General features: G+C 45.2%; 1 protein-coding gene across 3 annotated transcripts; it reads left to right on the top strand.

The window, feature by feature from the left end:
• Positions 1-1086: 1086 nt before the first annotated feature.
• On the top strand, positions 1087-16759 carry SAPCD1 (suppressor APC domain containing 1). 3 transcript variants are annotated; one of them, XM_069942731.1, is made up of 6 exons: positions 1087-1532; positions 6021-6142; positions 12420-12554; positions 12690-12788; positions 14380-14463; positions 16209-16759. In XM_069942731.1, the coding sequence occupies exons 1-6, from the start codon at positions 1160-1162 to the stop codon at positions 16311-16313; spliced, it is 918 nt and encodes a 305-aa protein (XP_069798832.1). In that variant the 5' UTR covers positions 1087-1159; the 3' UTR covers positions 16314-16759. The 3 variants fall into 3 exon arrangements, with proteins under 3 accessions (XP_069798832.1, XP_069798833.1, XP_069798834.1); XM_069942732.1 differs by lacking the exon at positions 12690-12788; XM_069942733.1 differs by lacking the exons at positions 1087-1532; positions 6021-6142 and adding an exon at positions 8814-9159.
• The last annotated feature ends 530 nt before the right edge of the window (positions 16760-17289 follow it).

Genomic DNA, 17289 nt, shown 5'->3' with positions numbered 1-17289 from the left:
TTTCTGCCTCTGGGTATAATACTTCCATTCACTGACAGCAAGCAGGATTATTAATATGGTAAGAAACTGAAAAATACTTGAATCTTTGAAGATTTAGTATCCATCCAAACTATACATATGGTGACCATAGTATGATGTGTACAGGATCGCATCTGCCCCATCTGGTCCTGTTCTCCTTATTGTGTTTGCAGCACATTAACCCTTTGTGTGAGAAGTATGTAGAGTATGCATTGTGTATACATTGTGTATGTATTGTGTATGCATGGTGTTTTCTCTGCCATAAAGAAGTCAAATATTTATTTGTGAGAACGTCTAAAAAAGATGCGGAAGAGAAGGGGAGAATGACAGGTGAATTTGGGGAAAGCAGGGACAGAATAGACAGAGAGGGACAAAGAGGGGACAGAGACAAAGGACACAAGAAGGGGGAGGGGAGACGGAGAGATGGGAACATGTTTCTGGTCCCGTCTGGTCCAGAGTCCCATGTGTTCAATGAGAAGGTTGCACATGTGACAGTCTCTAAAACCACAGGAAGCATTACAAGCTACAAAGAGAAAGAGGTAGAGACTTAGCAAGAATCACAGAGATTATACTGGGAGAGGGAGGGAGGGGGCGAGAGACTGGCCCATAGACTGACCCAGGGACTGGGGAAGAGGAGTAAGGAGAAAGTGCCAGAGACACGCCACAGCCAGAGCTAATCCTGCAGGGCGAAAGCAGAGCCAGGAAGCCTGTCAGATGAAGAGACTGCAAGAGAAGGAGAGACTGGCAGGAGAGAGAGTGTGAGTAAAAAGAGACGGACAGCTAGAGACTGACAGCAGGGCGACGTGGTAGACAGTCCGAGAGGGTACCTGCTCTGCCTGTATGGGGAAGTCATAACGTGTGGTGCAGGGTGTCATGTGTATAATAGGGGACACTTGGCTTAGAAACATAGGGATATGATGCTATAGGGGGCAACTGTCCAGAATACAGAGAAAGAGACGACCAGAGACAGATGGACAGATGATGGATAGATGGATGATAGATGGATGATAGACAGATGATAGATAGATAGATAGATAGATAGATAGATAGATAGATACCAGATAGTTCAGAAAGTTATGGTGCAGAGCAGGGTCACAGATTGACAGATAGAAGAGAAGTTGTTAGACTCTGATCACCTGTGATGAGCACCATGTTAGTCTCCTGCCCTTCCTCTCCCCTGTGCACCCCCAGCCCCTCCTCTACCAATGTTGGCCCCTCTCCCCCAGGTGCTCCGGCCCTTGGCCCCACTGCTTTCCCTTGTCCTTCCCGGGGCTTTCTCCGCAGCCTTCGTATCTTATATCACATTCTGGAAGAGGAAGGTGGAGGCCGGGTACATGTGCAGGATATTGAGGGACTTTGGGGGGGACCAAGCATCCTGGCAGGCGTCCCGCAGGCTCTTAGAGACGCAACGGCTTCAAGTGGAGGCTACCTGAGTTTTCCTCGCCTGGTCAGGGGGCTTACCCAAGCATTGAGAGCAGGAGACCCCCAGGACACTGCCGCACCAAGGAAGAAGGGTAAGTGTGAAGGATGTGATTACTTTCTTCTATCTATCTTACTCCCATCTCCTGTATCTCCTCCAGTCTCTTCTGCTCATTCCTCTTTTCCTTTGCGGTCTCTATGCTCCGACACTTCTGTATCATGACCCTCTATAATCTGCACCATCTGTCTGGGGGTAATCTGTACATTAAGAGAAAAAGGGCTAAGCATGCAGGGATTATTACTTTATGTCAGAAAAAATTACTTAAACAGGGTCTTAAAGGGGGTCTATACATATTGAGATGCAGGGCGGGGGGGGGGGGGGTCACCCACCAGTGACCTGAGAAAGTCCTAAGACTGGTCAGAGATTTCTGTTCTGTAAATATTAAAGTGGACGACCACTTGTCACCATGTTCTGTAAAACCATTGGATACGATGACATATCCAAAGGACCACCATGTTAATCATCAAAATATCAATGCGGCACTACATACTACATCGGAGGGAGTCCACCATCTGGCTCTGATACTACTGATATCCTTAGCCAGATGATGGACCCGCTCCAATGTAGTATCTAGTGCCCCCTAATGATATTTTGATTTCATCCATTGAGAAGTGAACAACCCCTATAACCGTGACCATATAACATCATGGACATTTACCATTGTCAATAATACCCTGGATTTTCTTCACTTGGGTCAAGGATTCATTTCCATGTCCTAGTCCTATATCTAAATTCTTTGGGCAAATGAGAGTAGTTGTAGACTTGTAGACCATCTAGGACATGGGCACCACCATGGAACAGATTAAAGAAATTTACATACTGTATATATACACTGAATGCCCACTTCATTAGATGTCCTTTCACGGCTGGAGCTTTCCTGTATGGAGATCAGAGTTATGATCTCGGAGAAAAGCATAAAACCACTGAGAGGTCAGGGGTGGACGTGAGGAATCGTTCTGATGAACAGGAGGAACACAATCAGGAAAGAGCAGCCAAATGCCATGCTGGTGTCCATCGCTGATGTACAAACCCACATCTTAGCATGTATGGGCTATAACAGCAGATGACCTATTCCTGCCCTATTGTTTCGGAAACAGAAAGGTGAGACTCCAGAGGGCAAAAGAGTGAAAATTGTGTCACTGAGCAGTGGAGAAACATGGCCGGTCAAATGGGTCCAGTTCTCTGTGGAGAAACATGCCTGGCCAGATCTCTGGGGAAAACATGGTTGGTTAGATGGATCCAGATCTGTGTGGAGAAACATCTACGGTCAGATGGGTCCCAGATCTCTGGGGAAACATGGTCAGTTAGATGTATCCAGATCTCTGTGGAGAAACATGGCTGGTCAGATGGGTCCAGATCCGTGTGGAGGAACATGGCCCGTGAGATGGGTCCCAGATCTCTGGGGAAACATGGTCGGTTAGATGGATCCAGATCTGTGTGGAGAAACATGGCTGGTCAGATGGGTCCAGATCCGTGTGGAGGAACATGGCCTGTCAGATGGGTCCCAGATCCCTGGGGAAACATGGTCGGTTAGATGGATCCAGATCTGTGTGGAGAAACATGGACGGTCAGATGGATCCAAATCTCTATGGAGAAACATGGTCGGTTAGATGGATCCAGATCTGTGTGGAGAAACATGGACGGTCAGATGGATCCAAATCTCTATGGAGAAACATGGTTGGTTAGATGGATTCAGATCTGTGTGGAGAAACATGGCCGGTCAGATGGGTCCGGATCTGTGTGGAGAAACATGGTTGGTTAGATGGATTCAGATCTGTGTGGAGAAAAATGGCCGGTCAGATGGGTCCGTATCTGTGTGGAGAAACATGGTTGGTAACATGGATTCAGATCTGTGTGGAGAAACATGGCCGGTCAGATGGGTCTCAGATCTCTGGAGAAACATGGTCGATTAGATGGATCCAGAGCTGTGTGGAGAAACATGGCTGGTCAGACAGGTCCAGATCTCTGTGGAGAAACATGTTCTGGTCATATGGGTCAAGATCTTTGGAGAAACATGGCCGGTCAGACAGGTCCAGATCTGTGTGTAGAAACCTAATCCAATCAGATAAGTCCAGATCTCTGTGTACCATGACCTGCTAAGATAGCTCCTGATTTCTGTGGAGAAACATGGCCAGTCAGATGAGTGCAGATCTCTGTGGAGAAAACATGTTCCTGTCGGATTGTTCCAGGTCTGTGCGGAAAAACATGATCCAGTCAGATGGGTCCATGAGAAACATGGCTGGTCAGATAGATCCTGATCTCTGTGGAGTAACATGGATCCAGACCTATGTGGGTAAAAATGTTAGATGGATCCAAATCTTGCCACCCTCATGGAATGGCCAGAATTTGGCACAAGCAGCATGACTAGTGTGAACACTTCAGGCCAGTGGAGGAGGTATAATGGTGGAGAAAATGTTTTCTTGGTGGACATTGAGTCTTTTCTTCATGGCAGCTAGTTACTCTGTGACAATGAGGAGGACAATGCATCATGGGTTGTCTAGTCATGGATTGGTCCCAGGAACATGACAGTGTGTTTTTTTGCTTCCCGGTCCTCAGAGTCCCCAGATGTTAATCCCGTAGAGTGGACTGTTTCAGGACCACCATCAATCCTGTCCACATGGGCCAAAAATCCTGAAGATAGATTTCATCACCTAGTGGAGTCCATGATATGACAAGGGTCTGCCGGTCTGATGACAAAGGGGGTCCAACCTGCTACTAGAGGGGCTCTAATACAGTGGCTATTCAGTGTAGGCTCAGTTTTGGGCTGGACAGGACAAAATGTGGATCCTTCATGTGACTCACCATGTGATTCACCAACGACTGAGGACGCTCACAGTGAAGCCTGCCTTTGTGCTGGTCTAAACAATGCTCTATGAGCTAAACAGCCTGAGGCCACGACCACATGCCTTTTTTTTGTCCTTTTGGCGGACTGTTGTTGGACGGTCATCAGCACAAATAACAGCCATTATTTAAATTATTTGTAGAATAACGACCATTATTAGGGCTCATAATGACAGCCGTCTGGAAGAACGGCCTTAAAACGGGCCAAAGGAAGAGGTTGTATGGTGATTGGCTGACTCCAGACTGATACATTGTTACAGATAAGCAGAGAGAGAGCCCTATTTCCCGGGATGATTATCGTTCAGATTATCGTTTAATCGTTCAAATCTAAACGATAATCGTTAGTTTGAATAGAAGTTAACGATTAACGAATGAACAAGAAATCGTTGATCTTTTAATAAGACCTGGACCTATTTTTATCGTTGCTCGTTTGCAAATCGTTTACTTTGAATAAGATGTCGTTCGGTCGTTCGCAGTAGTGACGAACGCAATAGCGACGACAAAACGACCGTAACAACGATCATAAGTAACGATTATCGTTCCATATAAATGGGTGAACGATTTCAGGTCTTTCCCAATAGCGTTTGTTTGGATCAATTATTGTTAACGACTATGCGAACGATAATCGTTCCGTGGAATAGGGCCCAGAATTGTAAAGCCTCTACTGATGCATTTAGCTCACAGAGCATTGTCTACACTTCTCAGCTGGGAGCAGGACCTGCTATTTACCAGTTTGCAAACTGTGAATATAAAAAAGAAGAGTGTTCCCATTCACTCACTGCAAACACATCATGAAAAGGTGGAAGAAGCACAAAGTATATTAGAAAGCTTCGGAATCTCCTATCTATCTATCTATCTATCTATTGAGACTTTCCTAATCATCATACATAATGGATCATTGTAGAATTTCTATCATATTTCACTTTCTTACAAATTTCTAGATCTTTGTTGTCAGTGGATGGAAAAATGCACAGGCTGAAAACTCCTATAGATCTAATACCTTATAGAGATGAGAGAGTACCCTGTAACCTGTGTATGTAATCCTCTGCCTATACATACAGTATATAGGACCTGTGTAATCTCTTCCCTATACATACAGTATATAGGACCTGTGTATGTAATCCCCTCTGTATACATACAGTATATAGGACCTGTGTAATCTCTTCCCTATACATACAGTATATAGGACCTGTGTATGTAATCCCCTCTGTATACATACAGTATATAGGACCTGTGTATGTAATCCCCTCTGTATACATACAGTATATAGGACCTGTGTATGTAATCCCCTCTGTATACATACAGTATATAGGACCTGTGTATGTAATCCCCTCTGTATACATACAGTATATAGGACCTGTGTATGTAATCCCCTCTGTATACATACAGTATATAGGTCCTGTGTAATCCCCTCCCTATACATACAGTACATAGGTCCTGTGTATGGTGATACGTATGTGGCTGGATATGGTAATACGATCACGGTGGCCCCAGACATGGCAGTCTGTCTGTTCCCGGGCCTGACGTGAACTCCTCATTACATCAGAGCAGATGCAGATCCATAAGATGGGAACAGATGGAGAGATCAAACATTAATTACTGGGAGAGGAATATCAAGCCTCTTATAATAGTCCTCCAGCTCTGCGGCTGCTACAGTAATGGCGTTGTGTCTGTCCCCCAGGATCCAAGACTGTCACCCGCTCCCAGAGCATCAACAATGGCGTCACGTCCGCAGGTCGCCTCACCCGCCAGGAGCAGCGCATACGGCGCCACACGCTGACAAGTGGCATCGACTATAACACGGTACCTAGCAACTCCTCCTCTATGTGTGTATTGTGTGTGATAGCAAAGATCCAATATGGCCTCCCATCAGGGCCAATGTGTGGACCCTTCCCATCAGCCCCGGCACATTCCCGAACTCTTTTTTGCCGTCTATGTAGATTTGTTATCCAGATCCTCAGGGGAGGAGAGTCCTGTACTGGTCCCAGTAAGACCAAGCGGGCCAGGCCTTCTCTGTCTATTGCCGTTGGCCCTGTGACCTTTGGGCCTGATCCTATCAGTGAATTCATAATGCTCTAAGGCAAAGACATTTTTCATTTTCTACCATAAATGATTGCAAACAAGCGGTGAAATTATTCCCCATAATACACGGAATGATAGACGTTAGTTACCGTTCATATACTCTAGTATACAAATGACAAACTAATATACTGTTTATACTTATCACTTTTAGGCTATGTTCACACTGCGTAAAAGTACGGCCATTGTTGCTGGAACAAACTGCCTTGTCTTCTATGGGATCCCGGCCGGAGCGTATACACATCATATACGCTCCAGTTGGGATCCCATGCGGCACCGCAAAGAACTGACATGTCAGTTTTCTGTGGCCACAATATAGTGAATTGCGGCCGTAGAAACCCTGTCAGTTCACACAATGAAGCCAGCGGCTCCAGCTATGAGAGCTCTGATGCATCAGAACACTGCGGCCGGAAAAATCATCCGTCCGGTACTTAAGTTCCGGCCGGGATGATCTTTGAAGAGACCAGCCGTTTCATGACCCAGCCAGGTCACGGAATGGCCGGTCTCTTACGTTATGTGAACATAGCCTTATGTAGAATTTTAGGATCCGCATTACAGCTGCAAAATCTAAACCCCGCACAGTACTCCTAAACCCAACATAGGCCCTGATGTGATCTAACCTAACATAGATCCTGATGGTGATCAAACCTAACATAGACCCTGATGGTGATCTAACCTAACATAGACCCTGATGGAGATCTAACCTAACATAGACCCTGATGGAGATCTAACCTAACATAGACCCTGATGGAGATCTAACCTAACATAGACCCTGATGGAGATCTAACCTAACATAGACCCTGATAGTGATCTAACCTAACATAGACCCTGATAGTGATCTAGCCTAACATAGACCCTGCACTGTACTCCTAAATCCAACATAGACCCTGATGGCGATCTAAGCTAACATAGACCATGATGGTGATCAAACCTAACATAGACCCTGATGGAGATCTAACCTAACATAGACCCTGATGGAGATCTAACCTAACATAGACCCTGATGGAGATCTAACCTAACATAGACCATGATGGTGATCTAACCTAACATAGACCATGATGTGATCTAACCAAACAGAGACCCTGATAGTGATCTAACCTAACATAGACCCTGCACAGTACTCCTAAATCCAACATAGACCCTGATGGTAATCTAACCTAACATAGACCTTTAATGGTGATCTAACCAAACACAGACTCCGATGGTCATCTAACCTAAGATAGACCCCGATGGTGATCTAACCTAACATAGACCCCAATGGTGATCTAACCTAACATAGACCCCGATGGTCATCTAACCTAACATAGACTCCAATGGTGATCTAACCTAACATAGACCCCGATAGTCATCTAACCTAACATAGACTCCAATGGTGATCTAACCTAACATAGACCCCGATGGTCATCTAACCTAACATAGACTCCAATGGTGATCTAACCTAACATAGACACTAATTGTGATCTAACCTAACATAGACCCTAATGGTGATCTAAAGTAATATAGATCCTGATGGTGATCTAACCTAACATAGACTCCCATGGTCATCTAACCTAACATAGACCCTGATGGTCATCTAACCTAACATATATCCTAATAGTGATCTAACTTTCTTAGAAGCTTGCAGGGATCCTGATGTTACCACCATCCAGTGTTGCCAGATTGCAGTATCCTAAGTATTTTTTTTCCTTTAGTTCTATAGGTTGTATCTATGGATTATTCAGTTTTATGGGTTGTATCTGTGTCATAGGAGCCATAGATTTCAGAGGACGGGGGTTGTGTCTTCCATTCAGCTCTTCATTATATTACCTGAACTTTGTTTTGGTTTAAAGCTATTGCCGCCTTAGGCCTGTGCCGCATGCGGTGCAGAGTCTGGTGGTGTCCCAGCATGCAATGCGTCTCCTGTGTTCAGTACAATCAGCCTTGCTGTATATCTACTCAGTATAATGATGGGGGTTGTAGTCCTGTTCGGTATCAGACATGACAGGGTCAAATCCAACATTCCAGGAAATTAATGACAGAATATTTAGTGGTATTTTCTGTCGCTCGGCTCTCCCTCATTTCCCTGCAGCGGGTCACTCTCCTGGTAGAGGCCTATGGGGGGGAGGTGGGTGACAGGGGCTGTGAGAGGGCCAGGCACATGAGGGAGGGGTGGGAATGAGCGGTGACCAGGGAGTGTCAGCTCCGCACACACAACTATTCACACTGCAGTGTAGAAGCAACAGGCAGACAAGTCTGTGCGGCTCCAGCCAGGAAGGTGGGGAGCGGGGAAGGAAGGGGGTCACCTAGGGAGACCACATCAAAGATCTGTGCGCGTAGGGCAGGTGCAGCCACACAGGTAACTCTAGCAGGCGGCAGGGGGGGAGCTGGGGGGGGCAACAGGGCGGAAATAGGAGAAGAAAGACACAAAAAGAAGCAAAAGGCGAGAGAAGTTCTAGTCACATGAAGTGGGAAACAGTAAATCCAGAGACAGGGAGGCGGGGGCCGGGAGGCACAGGTATACAGCTACACGCCTAGAGCTCCTGAGGGAGGATATGCTCACACCCACTGCTGTACAGCTGCACATACTCATCTAGTGACACACACGTATACAGCCATGTCTATATACTGTCACTAGCCTGCACCGAGATACACTGAGAAGACAGGAATATTGTATGACATTGTGCATGGCTGTACACGCTGCCTACACCATCCTCATCCTCCCCCTGCACAGCAGCCGAGAGGCCCTGACCTTCTACCTGTGGGTGAGTCCTGCGTAATGTGGATAATATACCAAGGGGGGTATTATCTATCTATTATCTATCTATCTATCTATCTATCTATCTATCTATCTATTATCTATCTATCTATCTATCTATCTATCTATCTATCTCCTATCTATCTATTATCTATCTATTATCTATCTTTTATCTATCTATTATCTATCTATCTATCTATCTATCTATCTATCTCCTATCTATCTATCTATCTATCTATCTATCTATCTATCATCTATCTATCTATCTATCTATCTATCTATCTATCTATCTATCTAGCTATCTATCTATATCCTATTATCTATCTATCTATCTATCTATCTATCTATCTATTATCTATCAATCTATCTATCTATTATCTATCTATCTATCTATCTATCTATCTATCTATCTCCTATCTATCTATCTATCTCCTATCTATCTATCTATCTATCATCTATCTATCTATCTATCATCTATCTATCTATCTATCTATCTATCTATCTATCTATCTATTATCTATCTATCTATCTCCTATCTATCTCCTATCTATCTATCTATCTATCTATCTATCTATCTATCTCCTATCTATCTATCTATCTATCTATCTATCTATCTATCTATCTATCTATCTTCTATCTATCTATCTATCTATCTATCTATCTATCTATCTCCTATCTATCTATCTTCTATCTATCTTGCATCTCTCTCTCTCTCTCTCTCTCTCTCTCTCTCTCATATCTATCATGTACCCACCCATCCTCTAGTCCCTGTCTGTCCTTTCTCCGGTGACATACGCTGTAAATCTCTTAATCCGTTGGGGGTTATGATGACCCGGTATGTGGCGGGGTCAGGTCTGGATCCATGTTATATGAGGCTGCTGTTACTCTGCAGGTACCATTGTTTCCGTGCACAGTGCTGTCACCCTGGCGGCCTCCTCCCTGTCTGTCCTGTCACCCTATAAGCTGTCATATATTTCTTTTACTATTGACAGTATCTGGCATGTTTATTATCATAGGAGTGACATGAATGTCAGCGGTGACTGTACTTTATGGACTATATAAGCCGGGCTGCACAAAGTTTCATCATCCTCATCATCACACCTGAGTCATGTGTAACCTATCATATATGCTCTGTAACATAAAGAAACATAACTAGAGATGAGCGAACCGGGTTTGGGTTCGAGTCCATCCAAACCCGAACGATCGGCATTTGATTAGCTGGGGCTGCTGAAGTTGGATAAAGCTCTAAGGCTGTCTGGAAAATATGGATACAGCCAGTGACTATATCCATGATTTCCACATAGCCTTAGGGCTTTATCCAAGTTCAGCAGCCACCGCTAATCAAATGCGGAACGATCGGGTTCGGATCGACTCGAACCCGAACCCGATTCGCTCATCTCTAATTCTAAACTAATTTTTATATTCCAGCTGTTGTAACATGTTATAGTAGATAGGGCGGCGCTGTTGTATATGGAAAGCTGAAAGTTCGGGTTCGGATCGACTCGAGCATGCTCCAGGTTCGCTCATCTCTATTTAGAATCCATTACTTATCATGTGTTACTACTAGTGATGAGCGAATAGTGAAATATTCGAATATTCGATATTCGCACGAATATCTCCCAAATATTCGAATATTCAATCGAATATTCGATCCCATTAAAGTCTATGGGAACAAGTATTCGATTATTGAAAAACATCTATTCGACCACTTAGAGTTAAAAACCGGAAGCTGGCGGATTTGAATGCTTATCGAATATTTATTGAATATTCTGCGAACTATTCGATAATATTCGATAGATCAAATACCTTACTATTCGATCGAATATCTATCTATATATAGAACAGTATTCGCTCATCACTAGTTACTACTAACCTTCATCCTCAGGGATACAAGGATGCTTAGCCGGTGTATCTAAGCCAATCATGTGTGATACCATCTTCCTGTAGGAACTATTACTGAACCCCGACCTCAGTGTTACCCTATGGCAGTGTCCCCAACCTGTGGCTGTCCAGCTGCTGCAGAACTACAACTCCCATCATGGTAATGGTAGTGACAGCAGGAAAACCACAGGTTGGAGATCCATGTCAGCGGAATCACTGTAGTTACTATTCCCGGATCTGTAGGAGACAAGTTCCTCCATAGTAACTTTGTAATTTTTAGTATAGAGAGTCTTCTAATATTAGTCCCTGCGCTGCCACCCACATAGTGCACGGTGCCCGCACCTCCGGGGCCCAACTAGCACTTATCATGGAGGATCCCATTCATTTACTAGGGAGGGGGAGGGGGACAATTCATTACCAGCACCCGGCTGTCATAGTGATTATAGTATTTATATAGGAAGCTTCCGGCAAATAACCACAGGGGAGGGGGGCAACACCAACCACAGGGGAGGGGGGCAACACCAACTCCTCACCGGGGTCCGACATTCCTCATAGATGTGATATGTTACTGATGTACTGAAAGATTCCTGCACCTTACATGTAATAGTCTTATCTGTCATCTATCTATCTATCTATCTATCTATCTATCTATTTATCTATCTTCTATCTATCTATCTATCTATCTCCTATCTATCTATCTATCTATTATCTATCTATCTATCTATCTATCTATCTATCTATCTCCTATCTATCTATCTATCTATCTATCTATCTATCTCCTATCTATCTATCTATCTATCTATCTATCTATCTATCTATTATCTATCTATCTTCAATCTATCTATCTATCTATCTATCTATCTATCTATCTATCTATCTCCTATCTATCTATCTATCTATCTATCTATCTATCTATCTATCTCCTATCTATCTATCTATCTATCTATCTATCTATCTATCTATCTATCTATCAATCTATCATTCTTTATATAACTTGCTAATCTTTGGATTTCATTGTAGAGTAGATTGCTGAGTGTTAGTGGGCCTTACCTGATTTATAGGGTGCTGGCACTCTTATGGCGGTGTGATCTATAGGGTGATATATAGGGTGCTGGCACTCTTATGGCGGTGTGATCTATAGGGTGATATATAGGGTGCTGGCACTCTTATGGCGGTGTGATCTATAGGGTGATGTATAGGGTGCTGGCACTCTTATGGCGGTGTGATCTATAGGGTGATGTATAGGGTGCTGGTACTGTTATGGTGATCACCTGTATGACCTGCACCTCCATTGCTCCCTGTACAGAACCTTCCTGGGCGGCCGCCCCTCCACTCCCCGCTCTGCAATGTCACCACAAGCTGTGAAATCTTTCTCTTTCTCTGCAGCTCCGTCGTATGAAAGAATTGGAGCAGGAGCGAGATGCTCTGCTAGATGGTGTCCAACTGGTGGAGAGGGCCCGAGAGTGGTACAGGGACCGTCTACAGGAGTCCGAGCAGCAGAGGGACTGGCAGGGCACCCTGGTATGTAGAGCAACATGGCTTCTGCCTCACGCTCCATTACAATCTGCTTCAGTTACTTCTTTGACCCGCCTATGCCCCACCTATAGTGGATCTACCAATACACCATAACCTTGACCCAGTGCTCCTCCTCCTTAGGACCAGGCCCCGCCACCTCCGCTCCTCGGCTCTGCGCTTCTCGTGCAGATCCAAGAAGTCAACAGATTCTTGAGTGACCTCATCTCGTCTGCCGAAAAGGTGACCACTCCTACAAGAGCAGTGCCTAGTATGGCCTAGACTCTAGAACATGCTTAAAGGGATTGTCCGCTGTGATATAAATAAAGGGATATTCTGAGGCACCACCTCCTATCTGAGGGGCAGGGGCTGTTAAATTCCATCTACTTCACTATCTTAAACTTTTGGGATTCAGCAAATTGCTCAAAATAGTTTCCACCATTTTAGTGATCAGAAGAAAGTATACGTTTGGATTCTTTATATTCAAAGGTTGTAAACCCACCCAAGCATCATGGGAAAAGACTATGCAAAGTAGCTGATCTCCAGAAGGAAAATAACTTGCTCTACAGTGCCACCTTCTGGAGGGAGCGTCCCTTACCATTAACCTATAAAGAGTCTTTAAACATGACTAGGAATTATTGGCCAAACCAGAATCTCCTGCAAAATGATGAACACTTGTAGACAGCTGTTTCGGGGTTCTTGTGGGTTAGTGAGAGGCTTTCAGTATGGGATTAGGGGAGCGGTGTGTCCCTTTAAGTTTATGAAGTCTTAGGGTCCTATTACACGGGCCGATGGGGGCCCAATAATAACTGTAAACGGCCCGATAATCGCTTAACAAGGGCTGCATGGACATCGTTACCGACATCCTTGCAGCCCTTGCTTAAATTCTATACATTACCTATCCATGGTGCAGGGCTCCTCTTTCACTCTGCTTCTCAATCACTGGCCGCAGCGGTCCCGGCCAGTGATTGGCTGAGCGGCCTGTCAGCTGAAACAGGCCTCACTGGAGCTGCAGGACCCGGTGAGAGGCAGAGCGCAGGAGGAGCCCTGCACCATGGATAGGTAATGTATACAGTTTGGAAGTCGTCAGCCGTCAGCCCTATCTGGCCGATTATGGCTCTGCGTAATAAACTACGTAATAATCAGCTGATCGTTGATGTAGGTTTGGACCTATAATTGTCAAGCGCCGACCGCGCATCGCTACGGTCCAATTCGGCTGATTATCGTTCTGTGTAATAGGGCCCTTACTTGGCATAGGTTCCTAATCATGTTTTAAGGCTCTTAAAAGGGATTATTTATAACTAAAACACAGGCGCTTTCTTCTATAAACAGCGCCACCCTTGCCCCCAGGTTGTGTATGTTATTACTACTTAATTTTGTTAACCTCAGTGGAAATAAGCTGCAATACCACACTTAAACTAAGGACAGGGGTGGCGCTGTTTTTAGTAGAAAGCAGCCATGTTTTTCTAATACTGGATAACACCAAGGGTTGAACATTGATTGTAAGGGATTCTACCTACAGTAGGTGCTCTATACAGCAAGTTTTTTCCCTTCTGGCACTGAGCTACTTTGTATACATGTTCTTCCTAGAGGTAATTCGCCTGCACACTTGTTTCCTACGGTTGTAGGGCCTGTGGAGGGGTATTACTTTATTACAACCCCCCCTTCCCCATTAATATAAAGAATGCACTTATACCTCCCCCCCCCACATGGGAGGAACAAGTTATGTCCCGATAGTCAGGACTTGGCTAAGCTGATATTGTGCATAGCAGCGATGTGGTTTCTGATGCCATAAGTATTGTGGTCCTGACCTCTGTCGTCCTTGTGTTATAAGGGAACCCGGAGACAGACACCCTACGCAACAAAGCATCCTGACATCATGACCACCCTGCGCTACCAGAACCGGCTGCTAACCAAGGTGAGTGAGAGAGGTGCATAGCCGCAGGGTGAAGATAGGGTGCAGTATACCGACCATATACAGCATAGGAAAGGGTTACCCGCCAGGGCTGGATGATTCATTAACAATACATTACTGACCTGGTGCTAATAAATAGAAAACACAACCTATACTTACCCCCCTTGCTCCCTCACCATACCCGCTATCTCCCTGTCGTTCCCTCACTACGCTGTATAAGGAAGGGTCAATGTCACACAAAGATCTTCCCACTCAGCCATTCCGGTCTGAGAGGAAACACTGCAGGAGCAAGACAGACACAAGGACGTGGACAGGGGTGTAACTAGAAAGGGCCAGGCCGCATAGCAAACTTTTGATTGGGCCCCCCTTCCCCCATCCCACTGTCAGTAAACCCCCTGTTTGTTGGCTCTCCACCCAGTAGATAGTATATGTTAGGCATATCCCCTGATATCCCCCACCCCCATAGTAGATAGCACCCCCCATCGCAGACATCTTTCCTAGTGTCCCCCGTGGTAGGCATCTCCCCTGGCACCTCCCCCCCATAGATAGTGTCCCCCAAAATAAGCATCTTCCTTAGTATCCTATCCTACCCCACACACAGTACATAGTGTCCCCCATTGTAGGCATCCCCATTGGTATTATGCTGATAACTTAGATGGCCCAGTGTATTTCAGGGATTGGCCCCCTGATGTGGTGGGCCCCGTAGCAGCTGCTATGGCTGCTACAGTGGTAGTTACGCCCTTGGATGTGGAGAAGATAGGGTCTTCCTCACAACTATCTTATTAATGGGAGTTGTAGTTTAGCAGCAGCTGGAGGGCCTCATGTTTGACACCTGTGCTCTAGAGCGGTACTGAAGTATGGCCTTACGGCGCTACATCTGTGCACAACTGCAAATAAGTAAGCCTGGCTTATACAGTGTCACTGACAGTCCCTGCAGATATCCATATATCATAGACATTTCCTTAGTTTCCACTTAACAAGCAGCAGTAAGACCAGTCCCAGCAGATCTTAGCCTCTCTCCTCTAGCCATTCTGTCCTGCTCACAGCCCTTCCCAGCAATCCATGTGGTCACAACCACACACTGCCCACTTCCTGACTCACCTCCTTATTTATAACACGTGATACAGCGGCATCTAGTGGCACCAAGTGAAATTGCAAGCATACATTTAAAGGGGTACTGTGGTCGAAATGATAATTTGGCTGCAGGCAGGGGGGAACATAATAAATACTCTATACTTACCTGTCCCCGTGCCCCCACAGAGATGCGTCACAGACTCCCTTACCGCCACTGGCACTCGTTTTACCCTAGGTTCCGTTGTTGTCCTGACCTGAGTTAAAGTACCCGACTGAACTGTTAGATTTCCTGCTCAGGCAGTCAGTCAGTGACTGCTGTGGTGTCCCAACACAGTCACTGACTAGCTGATCGGGCAATCTAACAGCCAGGTTGTGACGTTGCAGGAGCAGGACATTTAAGAGGCCACTGGGGGTCCGGGAGCACTAAGGCAGTGCGGAGGGGGCACGGGGACAAGTAAGTACAGCTTCTTTATTATGTTGTCCCCTTTTGCCTGCAGCCAAATCTTCATGTTACCATACCTTTAATACATACCCAGGAACACTGGAGGTACCCTTTAAGTCAATACTAAGATGCCAGACCCCATGTAGCCATGGCCCATCAGAGTATTTGATGTATCCCTCTGTATCTTTAGGAGTAACACAATGAGATTGTCCTTACCAATTTGTCCTTACAGGAGCTCTCCATACAGAATGAAAGGATATGGAAACTCCAGAGGGAGAATGAGGCTTTATACAGAGAGCTGGAGGATCGTCATATACACAGAGCGACCTTCATCTGACCCTGGACGGGCAGACGACTATCGTGCTGGATGACTACAAGGACTATTCATGGTGGACTTTACTGAGAGGCACCATGTTGTGCTCCAGCCTCCAGGTTATATAGCAGAGCATCCTTCTCATCTGCTGTCTGGTGCTGGACCACAAGCCTGCAGAGCATCTCATCTCTCATGGGCCCCGCAGAATGTGTTACTAAGAGCAGAGACTCCCTCAGTATCACGGCTTTACATCAGATGATATATTGCTGGATATGGCGACCACATCTGCAGAGCATCACTTCAGCATCGAATACGCTATCTACACAGAACTGCTTCTATATGGCTGTCAAATGACTGCGATCATGGGGCCCAGCTACAATGCAGTGACCCATTATGGGGTTATGTATAGTAAATCTATGGTGTATACTGGTTTACGGTATAATATATGATGGTAATAAAGACCAAGAAAGTTACAGGCCATCACTTCCAGTACCCCAGACTCTCTTTCTATAGGTTTTTGCATTTTGTAGCCATATGGATCCTTTGAGGGAGACTTATCAAACGTGGTGTAAAGTGAAACTGGCTCAGTTGCCCCTAGCAACCAATCAGATTCCACCTTACATTCCTCACAGACTGTTTGGAAAATAAAAAGGTGGAATCTGATTGGTTGCTAGGGGCAACTGAGCCAGTTTCACTTTACACCAAGTTTGATAAATCTCCCCCTTTGTGTTACATTTTTAACTTGCAGTTTTGCACCGAGCACAGACAATAGGGGATCACTATAACATAGGTGAATGTACGGAGTGGTGCCCTGTGTCTGCAGCCGATTCCATGTAATGATTTGGTATTTGCTACTATTAACACTTGCACCTTCTTATTGGCTGAAGCTATACCCATACATGACCTTTGGATATGGGATAGACCTTCACGTCCCTTAACACAAATGCAACAATGATAAACTGAGACTATGAGCTAAATGCACAAAACATATATTCTTGGT

This window comes from Dendropsophus ebraccatus, chromosome 10, assembly GCF_027789765.1.
Source record: "Dendropsophus ebraccatus isolate aDenEbr1 chromosome 10, aDenEbr1.pat, whole genome shotgun sequence".
NCBI classification, from domain to species: domain Eukaryota; kingdom Metazoa; phylum Chordata; class Amphibia; order Anura; family Hylidae; genus Dendropsophus; species Dendropsophus ebraccatus.
This window is presented reverse-complemented; position numbering and strand designations above follow the sequence as displayed.

What these genes read in the sequence shown, in the direction of transcription:
- SAPCD1 (XM_069942731.1), top strand. Translation starts at nt 1,160, where the DNA reads ATGAGCACCATGTTAGTCTCCTGCCCTTCCTCTCCCCTGTGCACCCCC. An exon ending in GGGACTGGCAGGGCACCCTG is followed by an intron (nt 12,555 to 12,689) that starts GTATGTAGAGCA and finishes CCTCCTCCTTAG; the next exon opens with GACCAGGCCCCGCCACCTCC. An exon ending in AGAACCGGCTGCTAACCAAG is followed by an intron (nt 14,464 to 16,208) that starts GTGAGTGAGAGA and finishes TTGTCCTTACAG; the next exon opens with GAGCTCTCCATACAGAATGA.